The following is a 17,372-nucleotide window of genomic DNA, read 5'->3' on the forward strand; positions in this document are numbered from 1 at the left end:
CAACGCACGTCTGTCACTTGTGCGCGTGCGCGCAAAAAGGAGCCCAAAAAAATAAATAAATAAAGCCCTCCAGAGGAGAGAGAGGCGTTCTTCACCCATTCCTCCACTCTGAGTGCGCCTCCAACCTGTCTCCTCCTTCTTCTTCGAGGGAGTTAAATGTTTTTGTTGTTGTTTTGGTTTAGTTTTTAGCCCCTCCTTAATCCTCCTCCTCTTCTTCGCGATCGTCTTTGCCCATCTTTTTTTTTTTTCTTTTCCCAAAAGAGTTTCACGCCACTAAAGTATGCTTTGGAATGCGCCACGCGAGATCTCGGCCATGCGGGAGGAGGACGCCTTTTGGGTGAGCGCTGAAAGATGGAAGAAGTGAAGAAGACAGCACCCGGAATGCGGCGCTCCTCGGTCATGATTTGGGGAGCTTTACTCTTCAACTTCAGGTAGGCAAGCGTGCGAATGTGTACGCATTTGTAGCCTTTTATTTTTATACCCTACATTTGACAATAGTTTAACTTCAACGACAGCACCGAGCGTGGTATAATGCGGCGCGCACATTTCCAAATCCAAATCGCATCGTGCGTCGTGCGCGTTAACGCACCGTTAACGGTCCCACCCAGCTGACACCGCCGCCTCGTTTCGACTGCTCACCCGGTGCGTGTTTTCCAGGCTCGTGGACGCCAAGGAGCACGACCCCCGGTCCTCGTCCAACATGTCCCCGTCCGACTTTCTGGACTCGCTCATGGGTCGAACGTCAGGCTACGACGCGCGAATACGACCCAATTTTAAAGGTTTGCATTCCTCTTTGGAGTCCCTTCATATGTTTATTTACACACCCCTAAAAAAAGATTTTTGTGGACGCTCACTGGCCACTTCTTTAGGTACACCTGCACAGTCTAATAATAACAATTTGATACATAATTTGGGTTTACAAGGATACTCAGTTTTGATTGACACGTGACACTTTGCAGTGTTGAGGTAACTATACTTTGTGTCTATGACAAATAAGGAAACCAAAATATTAGAAACACCTCTAGTGTAACAATAAGAATTTAAATGTAAAAGCAGGCATCTACGTTTTCTTTCATGAATTGAGTAAAATTAGTCATTTTTCATTCTAGGCGTCAGGTTAAAGCTAATAATTTTTATTTAGGGATATTATACGTGAATATTTGTATATTAGGCAACTAAGAGGCAAATTTGTAAAAATACAAAAATACAAAATAAAAACACATCTTGGATGTCATTTCATCGCAAAACCAGAAACCCCCAAGAAAATAATTTTCTTCAGAAACAGACAAGTCAAATTTTTTTTTTTCTATGAAGTTACACTTAAATGTTAAGTACTATGCTTTGTGAATAAAAAGTCATAACAGGTGAGTGTACTAGAACTACGGTCTCTTGAACTAACCCTTAGCCTTAACGAAGATGAATTAGTCATGAGAAGTTGATAATCCTCTTCGTCGCTGCTCCCCTCAAGATCTTGTCGACCGCAATTTTGCGAGGTGCTGAAATCAATCCCAGTAACCTTCAAATTTAAGAGATGAAAAAAATAAATAAACACTTTTAAACAACATACAAAGGTGTGGGAGCTCTGCACCCCAAAACCTTTGAAATGTAGAATCGCCCTTGCGCTTTATTTGGTTACATGAGAGGGTTCAGATCCAACCATAATAGTGTAACAGTGGCATGTCAATCAAAACTCAGTATTATTGTGTTTCTAAATTCAAATACAGGTAACCTTAAATGCGGCTATAACCTCTCACCCCAACGCTGCATGTTTTTTGCTTTGTTTTTGTTTTTCAACCATCCCATCATCACATGCTCAAATGTATTACAAACAAATTTGAGGGGTGCAAAGACCACCGTCTGTAGGGAGGTCTTGAGGGGGGCAGTGGGGAGCGGGGGGGGGGGGGGGGGGTGTCACCCTGACAGTTCCAAGTGATGGATGGTGCCCCCGTGGCAAGGCTGCAGGCATCCGGTGTTGCGATGCTGCGGAGACATAAACAGCATCTGTCACAGGAAACACGAGGAGAGAGCCAGCCCACTGCAAGCAGGCTCTGGTGGGCAGGGTTGAGTCCAGCTGTTTTTTTTTTTTGGGGGGGGGGGGGGGGGGGGGGTGTCTTCCTCTGGGTTCTAGTTGGAGTCAAGTGGAGCAGCAAGACGTTGACTACAGGAAGATGTTTTGTTTTCAATCATTATCGGCCAGTATGAAGGACCGAACTCAAAGGGGGAAAATTACAACTTTATCCTTGTAACATAACTTTTTGATTTTGTTCTCGTATTACCTTACTTTCCCAATTTAATTTTTCATCATTTAATATAACTATATGCAAACTTACAATTTTACTGTCATCATATTATGAACTTTTTTTTTTTTCTCTTTTCTTGTAGTGTTGCAACTTTATTCTTGCAACATAGCAACTTTATCCGGTAACTTTACAACATTATTCTCCTACTACTACTACGATTCTTTGTTGGAAGAAGTCAGCTTTTTCTTTCCCCTAACATTCCGACTTCATTGCGTAAATTAAGCTCTATTATTATGAATTCTCACCCTCAAAATATTAAAACTTTATTACGAAAAAAAAAAGAAAAAAATAGTCCTTGTCACATTTTTTTTCCCTTCAAAATTGCAAACTTTTAACTATTTTTACATTTTGGACCTAACACTAGTTTGAAAAAGCATCGTAAGAACTTTTTCATATGACTTTTTCATATGAAGACACTTCCGCCCGTTGGTTGTCACACCTTGTTGCCGAGCGCGTTGCATTGCTGAAGGATGACCTAGATTTTCTTTTGCTGACATTGTTGTGAGCTGCTTTTTATTTTCCTGCTCGGGCCGTTAAGTCTTAGTCAGCTGACAACAAAGCGAGGCAAATATTAATACAGCGTCCGATGCAATATTGATGAGGAAAGCGTGGGGAAAAGGGCAGCGGCAAAGGCTGACAACTTCACTTTGCGCCTGGCGGAAGGTTTGCTGTCACTTGAAATGGCAAACGCTAGCACGGCTGGCAAAGCGGACTTGGGAGCCGTGCTGCAAAGTGAGCTGATTAGAGAGCGGAAGGGAAAGCTTTTCGGTGGTCGGACAAGATTGAGGGGAAACTGATGTTGAATGACTGCGCATTCAATTTGGGGGGGGGGGGGGGGGGGGGGGGTTCTGAAAGAAATGAGGACATTCAGAGTCTTTGCATATTTGATGAGCGCTTTTGCACATTAAAAAAAATGTCAATCAGTGCATGTACACTCACTGGCCACAACATTAGGTACGCCAGGACACAATCTAATGAGATCCAATATAAGAGCTGTTTTGATTGACGTTGATTGTGATGGGGTTGTTTTTATTGTAGTACACCAACGTTCCACTCGGTTGCGCAACCACACTCTAAGCTTGATTATGGGAACAGAAAAACAAAAAAAAACATGTCTGGTGGGTTACGTTGTGGCCATCCACCACCTTATCCATTTCGTTATCTTAAAGTGCTTCGAAAGGGAAAATAAATGTCTTGTAAATTGCAGATACAACAGAGAAGTGTCGTTAACAACCTTGCCCAATCTGAATGATTAAAAAACTCGCCAAGCATATAAAATCAGGCTTAAAAATTGGGAAAAATAAAGCCATTGTCTCCACTCTCAAATGTGTGAAACCACACAGCGCAAAAAAAAAAAAAAAAAAAAAAAATTAGATGCGACTCCGTCAAGCATCTCAACATCTATATGCGCTTAAAGCTTTCTGTGTGTGAAATAGATCCCACCAGGTCGTCGCACAGCTTTTCCATGGCGCGACAACGAGGCGCTCTCAAGCGGCCACAGCGGCGGGAAGACCCAGTCTACATGCTGGCTGCCATGTGGGACCTTTACATTTTTTTAAAATGATTTTTTACTGTGCTCTTTTGCCTTCTCTCCGTGACGTGCGCGCACTCATGGCCAACAAAGTTGATGTAAACGTGCGGAAAATGTGTCATTAAATTGGAGTTGCATTTGGAAATGTCCATGATTACAAATTTTGTTACATTTGAAAAACAGTCACAAAAGCTGAGATTTTTATTTTTTTTAATTTCGTATCACTTCCTCCTTCTAAACCCGACGCTTATGATTGGCTCTCTCTGGTCATGTGCCATTCTGCCGTCATCGCGCACATGAAATATTTTTTTTCAAATATGACCTGGAAGTGGCCCCTTGTGGTTCTATCTATTAGATTTTCGGAGATTTTGAAAAGGTTAAACGCAAGGTTAAACACTTTTGAAGACGTAAAAGAACATTGACTTTTGAACAGTTTCTTCCTTATAAATTATTTTTTTATACAGCTCTCATTGGATCGCATTAGATGGGGTTCCTAATAAGGTGTCCGGCAGGTTGTAAGCCAGCACGATTGCACCTCGTCACCACTTAACCTAATCAATATGTTTAAGGCGTGTCATTGTCATTCCATTCCACAGGTCCCCCCGTAAACGTTACATGCAATATTTTTATCAACAGCTTCGGCTCGGTCACGGAGTCGAGCATGGTGAGTTCTCCGGTGTTGTGGCTGCTTTTACTGTGCACAAGTGTGAGTGAACGTGTTATCTGTCCCTCAACCTGCAGGTCCACCTGTTAACGTTACCTGCAACATATTTATCAACAGCTTTGGTTCTATAGCTGAAACTACCATGGTGAGTTGAGGGGTCGGAAACACTGAGTGAATTCATCACGTTTTCATAATTTTTTATTCTATAATTTATTTTTTAATCATCCTGTCACAAAAAATATAATACAGTGGTGCCTTGAGATATCAGTGTAATTCGTTCCGTTCTCAAATCATCTTCACTCATTAAAATGAATGGAAATGCCATTAATCCGTTCCAGTCTCCCGGCCCCCCTCAAAAAAAAAAAAAAATCAATAAATGTTTTTAATAACAAACATGGCACTCTATAATATTGCACTTTATAAAAACACACTAATGACATAATTAAAAAGAATGGAAAGAATTCAAGAGTTTTTGCCACATACTTTGCTTGAATTCAATGGTCATTATGCTGCCCCTTCTGCTGTGCACACCTCAGCCACCTGGCGGCAGTATAATACAGACACACATACAAAAAGTTTAACAAGTGAAGTGAACTGCCGTAATATTAATAGTTTCTTACAAAGGATAAAGAATACACGTCTGTGAGTATTTTTGTATTGTCTGTCTACAACCGTTTGTGTTAAAATATCTGTTGCTTAAAGGGTTATAACTACCGCGACGCCATTGCTATGCGTTAACCCGTCTATGGCATTTTCCCATGATGAGTGTGCCCGTGAGTGTGCGACAAAATCAGAAAAAGGCTACCAATTGTGTTGGACCTTAAAGGTTGCACTGTACTTTTCCTCCTCATTTAAAGAGTCTGTTGGCAGATCATGCAGCGAATATAAACGACACATTTTGCTTCCCCCCCCCCTTTATTTTTTTAACATTACTCCAAGTTAATAATTCATACAGTAAATCCCAGATGGTAAATCTCCATAAGTCCAGCCAATAACGGCGGGTGGCGGCGGGCGCTTCAAAAAGCGCTCATATGCTAAAATATCCCCGCTGCTAACGGGATAAAAATACAAAAACCTGCGAGGCCGCACGGCAACACACCACCAAAGGCTTCATAATGGCCTGCTAATCACCACTTTGATGGTGAATGGAGAATGTTAATTTGCGCACGGGCTGGCAATTACACGGATTCCGACACGCGCGCAAACGCTCGAAAGGCGCCAACACGCTGATGAAATGTCAAACAACATAAGAGCGTGTCATGGCGGAGACGCATGCTTCCCGTTGCTCCGAGCTCTGCAGCTCTCTGCGCGCCGTATCTAATAAACACATCGTTTGCTTTGTATTGTGGCTCCTACATGATTGCACTTAATGAGAAAAGTTGCTGCAAATTGGCAAAACGCCACTTTCTAATCGGCAACGTATTCAAATATTTTCAAAAGACGACTGGATGATGCAGATTCATTTTCACTCCTTATTCATTTTAGACTTTCCCATGTTGATGTTTCGTTTTTGTGTGGCCAGTTTTGTGATTGCTGTTGTTAGCATGCGAGACGTCGTTTCTGAATTTTCTTTCAGCAAATTGTTGTAGCCTCCCGCGAAGCGACAGATACCACAGGTGACAATTCTCAGAGGATTTTGCATTACGGGATTGTTTTCTGTCAGAGCAAGATTGATTTTGAATGGCAACAGAGACAAATTGACAAATTGTTCACATGTCTGCCAGCCACTACTTACTCCTTTTCAGTAATGGACCAGGCTCCACTCTAAAACAGTGTTCGCCAACCGTTCAGCCAAGGCACATATTTTACATTCGAAACATCTCACCGCACGCCACCAAACGGAAATGTCACCAAAAGTATATCTGGTCAAATAATGATGATCTTGTATCAATTTACTCACAAATATACGTGCAATATGAAATTTGGGCCCATTGAGTTGAACACAAAGCTATTATTCTGTTGTGTGAATGGCAACAAGTGCATACACGGGTTAATTGTACCTTCCGCTACCTAGTGGAAGGGCATTTAATTGTTCTGCCTGTCACTTATACGTCAGTGGCATGGATAAGAGATAAACAAAGATGCATTATTTGTAGTTAATGAATCGTTTTCGGACCAATTAAGTGAAACTGAATACCTGATGATAGTTAGGAATCACTTTCCTAAAGGATAACGTCTCAAGGTTAGCAAGGAAAATAATGATTTCTAAACATATCATTCCCAAATTGAAGTCAAATGTCAGATCAGAAAGTAGAATTCTTTTGGTTCCAGTTTGAACGGATCTATCATGCATATTTTTCCTCAATGTCAGAACAAGAACCCTGTCTCCGGTTTACCACGGAGATAATAGTGAAATATGAAAAAGAAAAAAAGAAAAAAGACATGGAGGCAGTAAGTATGGCGGTAACTGACCATGATGACAAATTCGTACGCTAGTTCATCGCGCAACGTTCGTAACCTCGAAACCGCGGATGTCGGTCGTCATTGACGATCCCTGTACACAATGGAAGAATTTCGATTTTTAGATGACAGCTTTTTTAGATTGTTTATGAAGGATATGCTGCATTCACGATATAATATGTTGTTGGAAGCTCATTTCAAATATCAGATTAAATTACTTTCACTGAAGGGAACTGGTTAAGATGATCTTCAAAACATTCAGCCATTATTTCTCAGCACCAAAGCAAGAACAGTATTGATTTTTTTGAGAGCTGTGGTAGAGGTCCAGTGTCGGAATTTAAATTAATCTTTGAATTGCAGCAAAGAAAGAACCGTATGGATTGGCAAGGATCGAAATGCGCATGCCGCTTTCGCTACTAAGTGAGCTTGAAACATTTAAGCCTTATTGGATCTGTAGCAAAACATGAACTGAATTGATTTTCAACGTCCCAAATGGTGAGGGTAGGTTGAGGTCAGGTCAGGTCGACTGAAATTGCAAGATTAATGTATCTTTATTATAACAAGAAGCTTATTGATTTGGAACGATATCCTTGCCGAGGTCAAATCAGTCTGACTGACGAATAGTTATGTCAATTCTGGTCCAATTTTCCTCACTAATGATCCCTTCGCGGGGACTACTGTTGCCTGTGATATTTCCCAGCAATGTTTTTTAATGCAATTTCCCAAAACGCTAAAAAAAAAAAAATAGAGGAGATATTGCATTAAAAAACAATGCAGATGACTGACTTTGTGCCACCAGCGTGTTCCCTCTCCCGTAAGTCCAATAGCTGCACCACAAAAATATGCAAAGCCGCTTGTCGTGTCTGCAGGATTACAGAGTGAACATCTTCCTGCGGCAGAAGTGGAATGACCCCCGGCTGGCGTACAGCAAATACCCAGACTCCTCTCTGGACCTGGACCCGTCCATGCTGGACTCCATTTGGAAGCCCGACCTCTTCTTCGCCAACGAGAAGGGCGCCAACTTCCACGACGTCACCACGGACAACAAGCTGCTGAGGATCTTCAAGAACGGGAACGTGCTCTACAGTATCAGGTGAAAAAAGAAACATTTAAATACGCTGCGACGGGCAACAGCAATGACTACACCAAAACGAGATGGCGTGACTAGTCATTACTGTGGTAAGGCGAACGTTGTGCACCTGTATATCCTCAAACAGCGGCCTCCGCTCAGTAACGCCTTCGCTAGTACATCGCCAACTTCGAGAACTTGACTTGTGCTGCTGCCGGCTCTTAATGTCCTTTAATCTGTTGTGCAAGTATGATTGAATCGGTTCTGTTGTACAATTCTACCCGGCAACGAGTGACCAGGCAAGGTGAACTGTTACTACATTGCCAAATCTGTATTGTGGTTGTTTCGCTTTTGCTGTTTGTTTTCCGGGCAGTTTAATATGCAAGATGAATTGGAAGTTGATTGTCACCACGAATACTGTAGTTTTATTAGTATGTAGTAGTAATGTAGCCTACACAATTGGTTGGTGCCTTTCCCTTTTTTCAATAAAACAAATTAAAAGTACAGTTTTACTTTGACAGTTAGCTGAGGTATGAATCTCACTGTAAAAAGTGAGTAATAGCTAATTTCTTCTTCTCCGTAAAAGGTTGTAGGGACAGTTTAAATTAGATTTGATCCCATCGTGATTGTCCCTTTTGACATCCCATAATTCACTGCATGTAGATTTTTAATCAAAGACTTCTGATGGAAAGAGCGCACGTTAATCTCCATGGGGTTTGTTAGGGATCAAAAGATTAAAGAAAAAAAAATTGAGACGTCATGCCGGGTTTTCATGGATCGGAGGACTCTAAGAGTTCGAAACACAATCTGGAACTTTCATTGAGGCCAAATAGTCGAGCAAAAACCAGCACGTGAATGAAAATGTTGCATTCCATTTCAACGTAACGACGAACAGGAACCAAATTCAATCTTCTCGACACAGAACTGAAAGTGTTTCAGTCTATTACGAAGGCTGCTCGGAGGCCGAGTGGCGCTCAGGTGTCGCGGCAGAGCGGGTCGACGCCAGAGATGAAAGCTGGTTAGCCTCCGTCGCTGTTCGCGGCGGGGAAGGACGGCGGGGGGCCCAGACAATAAGTAGCAGTAATGAAAGTGTGATTGGAAGCCGCTGGAGTGAATCCTTGCTGATGTATCTCAAGTGGCGAGCACGGGAGACACAAGAGCGCGACAACTGCCGCACCTCACTTCTAATGTCTCTCTCTCTTTTTAAAAAAAATCATTTATTTGATTCATTTGTTGTGCTGTGTATCATTTACATCACAGGTTGACTCTCATCCTCTCTTGCCCGATGGATCTGAAGAACTTCCCCATGGATGTCCAAACGTGTACAATGCAACTGGAGAGTTGTAAGCATCCACTTTGTTCTACGTCATAAACACCAAAGATAGCTTAAAAAAAAAAAAAAAAAAAAAAAGCATGGCTGTCGACTTTGGCAGACACTTTTGAGTTTTTCCGCACCGACTCAGGCTCGTCTTGCTGCATGAAGTGATGAAGCCTGCTCGAATGAGATGCAAAACGTCTTCTAAGACAACCAGTGCAGTCCAATTGCGATCGGTTCAATGTTTGATGTTTTGTCGGTCTCTGTATTATATGTGCCCTGTGATTGACTGGCATCCAGTCCAGGGTGTAGTCTGCCTTGAGCCCGAAGTCAGCTGGGACAGCCTCCAGCTCCCTGCAACCCTGAACGGGATCAGTTGTATAGAAAATGGATTGATGGAAGACATCATTACACAATATTGGGAATTTAATATTTGTCCCCTAGTAAAGCAAACAGCACCGTAAATCACAAAAACTGCTAAAGCAGTGAAAACTGAGCTTTATCATTTGCGTAAAGGCAGAATTTCGATATACTGAGGCTGGTTTGTCGCAAATCCCGAAGGAGAAGGTGCTGGGTGACTGCACCAAATTGTGCAGAAAGGATTCAAATGAGCTTCTTTTTTTGTTCTCTGCAGTCGGCTACACCATGAACGACCTGATCTTCGAGTGGCTGGAGAACGGCGCAGTGCAGGTGTCCGACGGTCTGACTCTGCCTCAGTTCATCATGAGCGAGGAGAAGGAGCTGGGCTACTGTACCAAGCACTACAACACCGGTCAGTGAACGCAACGCAGCTCGCCTGAGTGATGCGCTGTCAGAACCGGGTTTGATCATTTCTGAACAGGAAAGTTCACCTGCATTGAGGTCACATTCCATCTGGAGCGTCAGATGGGCTACTACCTGATCCAGATGTACATCCCCTCCCTCCTCATCGTCATCCTCTCGTGGGTGTCCTTTTGGATCAACATGGATGCCGCCCCGGCCCGAGTAGCACTGGGTATCACCACTGTGCTCACCATGACCACGCAAAGCTCCGGTTCCAGAACTTCTCTTCCGAAGGTAAGAGGTTGCAAGGCTGTTGCCGGTACTTGGAACACAGCATACCAGAATAAGCTTGTGCAATGAGCCGCGTGCTGCGTCACCATGTCTAAAGACATTATCCAATCACACGCAGCAGTACGCTCTGAACAAATTTCGTCGTTAAGATTTTGCTGAAAATTGTAATTCATTTAATTAGATTTTATTTTGAACGCCCAAATTGGAAACCGTTGGTTGAAATGAAAAATTAAAAAGATATATATAAAAAAAAAACAGTAGTATTAATTTCTATTATTGAAAAAAATATTCCCTAAACACTTTGAAATACCAGCAAATTCTGACGCTTCTGTTTGTCATGTTTTGTGGACTCATCATGCGAATTGAACACAATGCTTCGCTTTTTGGGTCGTTTCTAACTTCTTCTTTTTTTAAAACACCTAAATTAAAATGTGGCAACAAGGGGCAAAAGTCTTCCTTTCTTCGAAAGTGAAAGAAAACACACTTTTGTTTGTTGTGGCAATGTGTGCAGGTGTGCAGAGTGAAAAGAATGCTTGAAGATTACCACCTTTTTCCACTGAATGTGTGATGCCTCCCAATGGAGCTTCCAAACATGTTGTCGGTCTTAACCAAGAGGAAAAACTGCTTTCTCAAGATCTGATTGGGATCTTTTCCAGGATGTAACGAGTTCTCCAAAGGCTCATGCTCCACTTCCTCACCAAGTTGGAAGAAAGTTAAAATGAGGACGAAACGCAGTCAGATAGAATAGGAAGTCCAGTTGCCTTCAATTCAATTTTTTATGTATTTTTTGTGGATTAATATGGCCTAGATTACTGGGAATCTACGCAGACAAATTACATTATATCCTAATCCATATAAATAGAATCGGTGACTGTTATAATAATTACTTATTGACATCATTTCTACCCCCCCCCCCCCCCCCTCCCCAAGTGTGATTTTATTTTTTGCATTTAGCATTTGCTCTATAAACATCTTTTTGAACCCCCAGAGAAAAAGCAATGATACCCAAAATGCACTTCAGCTACACAAAGAAAAGATTTCTCGGGGCCTCCAAAAGTATCACAAATAAAAAATGAAAATAATTAAAAAGATTGATAAAGTTAACTTCAATTTAAAGCATTTATTATTGTTACTAGAGTCTTAATTCACATGCTTTAAAAGCCATCAAAAAGCTTACTCTATCATGATTGTTTCAAGTTCGGCGCCTCGCTTCTCACGCAATGGACTAGTCCATCCTTTTACCGCACATGCGCAGGCTTGTTGGCACGTCCTGAGGTACATGATGCGAGTTGTCCCGTTGGATAGAAGAGGAGAAGGTGAGAAGAAAACAGTTTTTATAAAAACTACCAAAGTTTTTTTTTTCCTTTTTTACTGTGACACGGAATATGCGTAAAAAGCATAAGCAAGAGCCAGAAATACTAAATACACCCCCGGTAAAGTGGATTTGCCTTAATGAGGCTTTGAGGCTGGCATTGCGGTTATCTTCAGTCCTAGCCAGCATGAGTTAAGCATGAAAACATCCCAAATGCACAACGGAAGTTATTTAGGAAAGGGACTCTAATGTAGAAAGTCACCTTAATTGCCCGTGCACTCGCAGTTACCTGTGCAGTTTCTATCAACTGCCTCTGAACACACTCTTCACTTTGTACTTTTTCAAGTTAAGTGTCTGGCGCACAGTGCTGCGAGATCACAGTGTTCTAGAACTCGACTGAAGTCAGGCTTTTAAAGACGGTATTTTGATGCTTATCTATCTCACTTCTAAGTGTTTGGTGTAGCTGACAGTAAATGCACGAGGCGGGCGGACATATTGAGGATTCTTGAGGTGTTGCTGATTAGTCTTCGTTTGTATGTGCAGAGACAGCCCATAAAACACGTCACGGTCTCTAACATAAAAGACACGTGCGGAATATTTCAAATGAGGCCTTTGAGAGCCGCCACTCGTGAAAACAATCACTCGGCAGAGCTCGAGAGGCCTCATAAACCCGAGTTGTTGTGTTCCACATGCTAATCCAGTCAAGGAAGAAGCGAGGTCACGTTGACAAACAGCTTTCATCTTCCTCGCCAATGATGACAAGATTTGTATCAATATCCGATGATTGTTTGTAGTTAAGATGGTTATTATCTCCCCAGCGCCCGTTTATTATCATATAAAGATCAATTCCACTGAGCCACATCTCTTGTTAAGTGTACATAAGCAGGAAAATGTAAAGACCATCATCTTTATTGGGGAAAAGGATAGAAATTATTTTTATGCCGAAGCGCACTCAAAGTGCAATTGATCCGCTGTCTGACTGGAGAAGATCTAATACAAAAATGTTTCCTGCCGCCCGCAGGTCTCCTATGTGAAAGCCATTGATATCTGGATGGCGGTGTGTCTGCTATTTGTATTTGCGGCATTGCTGGAGTACGCCGGGGTTAATTTCGTCTCCAGGCAACAGAAAGAGTTCCTCCGCTTGAGGCGAAGACAAAGGAAGAATCACAAGGTAGACTTTTCTCAACCTCGCTGTTCATATGAAGTTCGTGAGGCACGTTGGGGGTATGAAGATAAGAAAAGCGTTGCCAACAGTGAAATAGCTCAACAACAACATTTGGATTTCTATTATGTATAGTTGGAGACTGTTGGGACTTGGGGACTTAAGCCTATGATGCCTGGAGAAGAACTGATGAAATTTTGTCTGGAAATTTGTACCAGTGTTTTCTTATCATTTAATGAAATTATGCTCAAACTATTTTAGACAACTTTAAATGAGCCTTTTGGCCATCTTAAGTTAGTTTGCGCGGTCATTAGCATGTAGGTACATATAAAGAAGCTGCAAATATGTCAGAACGATGTTGATTAAAGTGACCTCATGATATGTAAAATCCGTTAAAATTTGTTCCGTTGAGCGGAATGGATTGCAGAATCGTATCCTGTAGCAATTGAGGCAAAATGGAGTGCGCTACTTGGTTAAGTCCCAAGTAGTTTGCTGTCTAAAAAAAGGAGAAGGACAACATGACATCAGGCATAACACAACTCTTCTGGGAAGCATTCAGTTCATAGCTAACTATGGCGACGGCATGGAAACAGGAGTTCAGAACATTAAGAAATGCTCCCATTCTGTTAAAAATATTTAAAAAACAATAATAACTTGTCAGTTCTCCACATAGTCGTAGTTAAATGTAGTCAACTGCACATCCCTGCTTGTCCTAACCTCCCTCTTCGTAGATGAAGCCATCTGAGCACTAATGTGTCCACATGTGTTTTTCCAGGATGAAGACGCGCGTGACGGGCGCTTTAATTTCGCTGGCTACAATATGAACCAGTGTCTGCCAACTAAGGACGGCTCAGCTGTTAAGAACGCCGCTCCGGCCCCGAATCCTCAGCCGTCGCTCCCCAAAGACACCGACAGCATGAAGAAGAAGTTTGTGGACCAAGCCAAGAGGATAGACACGATCTCTCGGGCTGCCTTCCCTCTGGCCTTCCTCATCTTCAACGTCTTCTACTGGATCACCTACAAGATCATCAGACACGAGGACATCGACAAAAAGTAATGACTCGCAGCATCATTCTGATCGGTTCTCAGACTGAGATAAGATGAGGAGAAATGCCAAGTGATGTTCTTTCAGGGATAATGTCCAATGTTCGGGAATCCTACAGGGATGTTCAAGTTGCACGGCTGCAAATACTGATTGAGGAATTTGGGGGATAATACGCAAGGTTTAGTAGCATTCTGGTTATGGTGGACCAAATCTTTTCTAACCCGTTTTTGCCTTGAGGACTGTACGAACGACTATGAAAAGAAAAAAGAAGGAGAAAAAAAAGATACTACTTATAATCCTATGGTAGCTTACATTAGTTGGAGCCTCTGGGTCTTCTCCAGTTTTCCATGGGTTCTTATCAAAGGAGTTTGTTTTATATTGTACACTATCAAGACACTTCTTTTAAAGAGAATATAAAGCGATAACAATGTAATATATATAGAAGAAGCAAAAACACATGAAATCATCTAATATTGGTGATGTGCATCTCGAAAATTACAAGGATCTCCTGACTCAAAGGGGTCTAACCGGATAAAAAATGTTTGGAGACACTTCCCCTACCGAGGAGTACAGTTCAGTTCATCATGGTAAGATCTGGTCTACCCTGATTCGTCTTGTGGCTACGCATTAGGATGTAAGCGTTGACGACGTAAATAGTGTTGACATCACGACACGATTCAGAAAGACGAGAAACACAACAGAGTACACAAAGGAGAAGGATGGAGAGAATCCAGGATTTCTTCGAGATGCAACGATTCCCTATTGACCAATCAGCACCCTGCAAAGTTGGATCTACCGCACCACTGAACCCTACCAAAAGTGGCAGACTTCTGAACGTCACTGAACTTTACTGCTACTTTGCTGCGTTTCAAAATTGCTGCCTGGCAAAAAGGTTTTTCTGTCACCGACTGAACTGCTTCAGTCCAGTTCGCTCCAGCGCAACCTTCTGGATAGACTTTCCTCGACTCCGCACGAACACCTGCTCTAGGAGTTTGCTGTTTTCATCTGTGGTGATAGTGGCAAGGCTTCCGCTGCATGGTTTGTCGAGAGCAAATAGTTTTGAGAAACTTGCCATAGATAGCATCCATTGTGCTACGTATCGGAGCAGTTTGACGGCCACAAAGCTTCTCAAACTAGCGGCGAACTGCAGTCGGGGATGGAAAAACTTCTTGCCAAGTAACGATTTGGTCAACTGGTGAGCCAAGGGAAAGGGAAGGATATGCTTACAAAAACTGCGGCGTCTAAGCTGTCAAATGCTGTTGGCCTCAAGTTGTCCACATTATACCTAAAAAAAATGAGAAAAAAAGGAAGTGGACGGTGACTTTTGGAACATCCTGTATAAACTAGGGTTTTCACAAATTTTATTTTATATTTTTTAGATAGTGCCCTTGACAGTGAGAGTAAAATACTTATTCACTGATCACCAAGCAGGCACACAATTTCTTTTTGATTCATGTGTCCGTGTTAACGTTGTGGCGACGATGTACAGATTATTTTTGTAAGTTCGGCTCCCAGGGAGGAACCAAGTTTCTGTTTTAAATCTTGAACCGAAAACATTTAGGAAACCCTGACAAACCATTTTACAGTTTCAAAGACATTGAACATTTTGAGTGAGTTTGAATGTGTCATAGTCCAAGTAAATAACAATCTTTTTTGTAGCCTTAAGTCTACTGAACTATAACTGAAGGAAGGCTTGCGTTAATAGAAAAATAAATGACCTTTCTGTATGCTTCTCTTGCAACGGCTGTTGGATGGAGACATACAGTACTGTACTGAAGACAGCGGCGGCAGTGGGCGGAAGGACGACGCTGAAACTGCCTAACGCTCGTTCTATAGAACTTCTAATCGACCTGAGGAACTCTTTTTTTTTTTTTTTTTTTTTGAATGCTATTGAAAACGTTTTATTTATCAGCCTGAACATCAATAAACATGACTGCACCGTATTTTGCTTCCTTTTCTCTCGCCTCATAGAATTACTTCAGCCATATACATTTATGAAAAAGGCTACACTTTATATTGCTTTTCTATCATATTAGATCGTTTTCTCTCGCTCTCTCTCTCTCTATGAGAAAATAACACACAAATGCTGCTCTGGCCCGATTACAGGTCAGATAAAAAGTCTCATCTCGCTGAGGTGATGACACGAGCCATGGATGGCTGCGTGGCCTGAGGTAGTGTGGATATTATCTGACACTGGGTTTCCTCCAATGCATGATAATGGATCGTCACATTGTGCTGGCTCGAGTACCAAACGAATGGTAAAACCTTGTGTATGGTTGCACAAACAGCAGAGGGCCAATTTGACGTGAAAGGTTCATAAATATAATGTTATTACAGTATGTGCTCGGCCAAAAGCCATGATTATACAGCACGTATAACTGTAATGAGGCCGGTGAGTACAATTATTTAGAGGCAGATTAACTTCCTATCATTACACTAGCTTATGCATTCATGCGTTATGAGAAAATACGAGCTACTTTAGTAGATAAATATGCAAGGCTGCATGAGTCATCCAGCCCAAATCGCAGGGATTGTACACTAATCAATAACACTAATCCTCATGCAGAAATCCCATCAATTCCAACCTTACATAACAGCCCATTAATATTGTTTGAAATGTGTAAAGGACGGGGGGTGGGGGGGGGGGTCATTAGGCCGTATGACAGCGCATGAAAGAAAAATGAGTTGCAGTTTCTAATTGCGTTCAGGATTGAAACAACTTGCGCTCATTTATTGCGGTGTAGGGAGGACTTTGTGAGCACGGAGTGGCGAGAAATGAGAGTTGCCATGGCAACGGCACCCAATCAGGAAGGCCAAGCAAGGAGTGAGGAAGAGCAAATTGTTTAGAGCGCTCATATATTATTTAAACAGAAGAGTATTATGGCTTAACATGAAAATTGCAGTAATTGCAACAACTACTAAATGAGTTTTTATTCCAATAAGTTTGAAACGGTACAGTGATATGCAAATATGATGACGTCATCCGTCCTTGTGCCAGCGAGTTGGTCGACTTGAAAAATGAGAAGACATTCTGAGGAATTGTCAGGCCAATGAGTGAAGTCACACTAAAACATCCATCAATCTGTTCACCAAAAGTCATTTCAACGCTGTAATGTACTGTAATCAACTTGAATATATAAATTGTGCCTATTTTTAACTCACGATGCAGCTTCAAACGATATTCCTGTAGTTACATTTAATTTTGTAATCTTGCTCAAACTTAAATCTATATAATATAAATAAGAGGTGTGTGAAAAATCTACTTAAGTTTGGTAAATAAGCATTGGTAGTTTGTTACTTCCTGCCACTGACAACTAAATCTTTCTGCAAAGAAAATTTGTGCGATATATTTATGGGGGCGAATGTAGAGTTAAAATAGATTCAAATTTTCAATTCTTGAAATGTATTTCTTTTACAGAATTTTATAAAATGTTAAAGTGGGATACAAAAATTAAAGTGCCAGATGCTTTAAACAATATAAATCTACGTTCCCTGCCTGTATTCAGTACATGGGGAAATAA

General features: G+C 41.7%; 1 protein-coding gene across 1 annotated transcript; it reads left to right on the forward strand.

Annotated features, from left to right (window-relative positions):
• The first annotated feature begins 268 nt into the window (after window positions 1-268).
• On the forward strand, window positions 269-15,782 carry glra2 (glycine receptor, alpha 2). Its single transcript, XM_061691397.1, has 9 exons — window positions 269-431; window positions 658-779; window positions 4,573-4,640; window positions 7,765-7,988; window positions 9,225-9,307; window positions 9,914-10,051; window positions 10,121-10,335; window positions 12,666-12,815; window positions 13,582-15,782. The coding sequence occupies exons 1-9, from the start codon at window positions 352-354 to the stop codon at window positions 13,861-13,863; spliced, it is 1,362 nt and encodes a 453-aa protein (XP_061547381.1). The 5' UTR covers window positions 269-351; the 3' UTR covers window positions 13,864-15,782.
• The last annotated feature ends 1,590 nt before the right edge of the window (window positions 15,783-17,372 follow it).

Source organism: Phycodurus eques, chromosome 12 (assembly GCF_024500275.1).
Source record: "Phycodurus eques isolate BA_2022a chromosome 12, UOR_Pequ_1.1, whole genome shotgun sequence".
NCBI classification, from domain to species: domain Eukaryota; kingdom Metazoa; phylum Chordata; class Actinopteri; order Syngnathiformes; family Syngnathidae; genus Phycodurus; species Phycodurus eques.

Coding starts and splice junctions, on each gene's coding strand:
- glra2 (XM_061691397.1), top strand. CDS start 352: ATGGAAGAAGTGAAGAAGACAGCACCCGGAATGCGGCGCTCCTCGGTC. Junction 9,308..9,913: donor TACAATGCAACTGGAGAGTT/GTAAGCATCCAC, acceptor TGTTCTCTGCAG/TCGGCTACACCATGAACGAC. Junction 10,052..10,120: donor TACCAAGCACTACAACACCG/GTCAGTGAACGC, acceptor ATTTCTGAACAG/GAAAGTTCACCTGCATTGAG.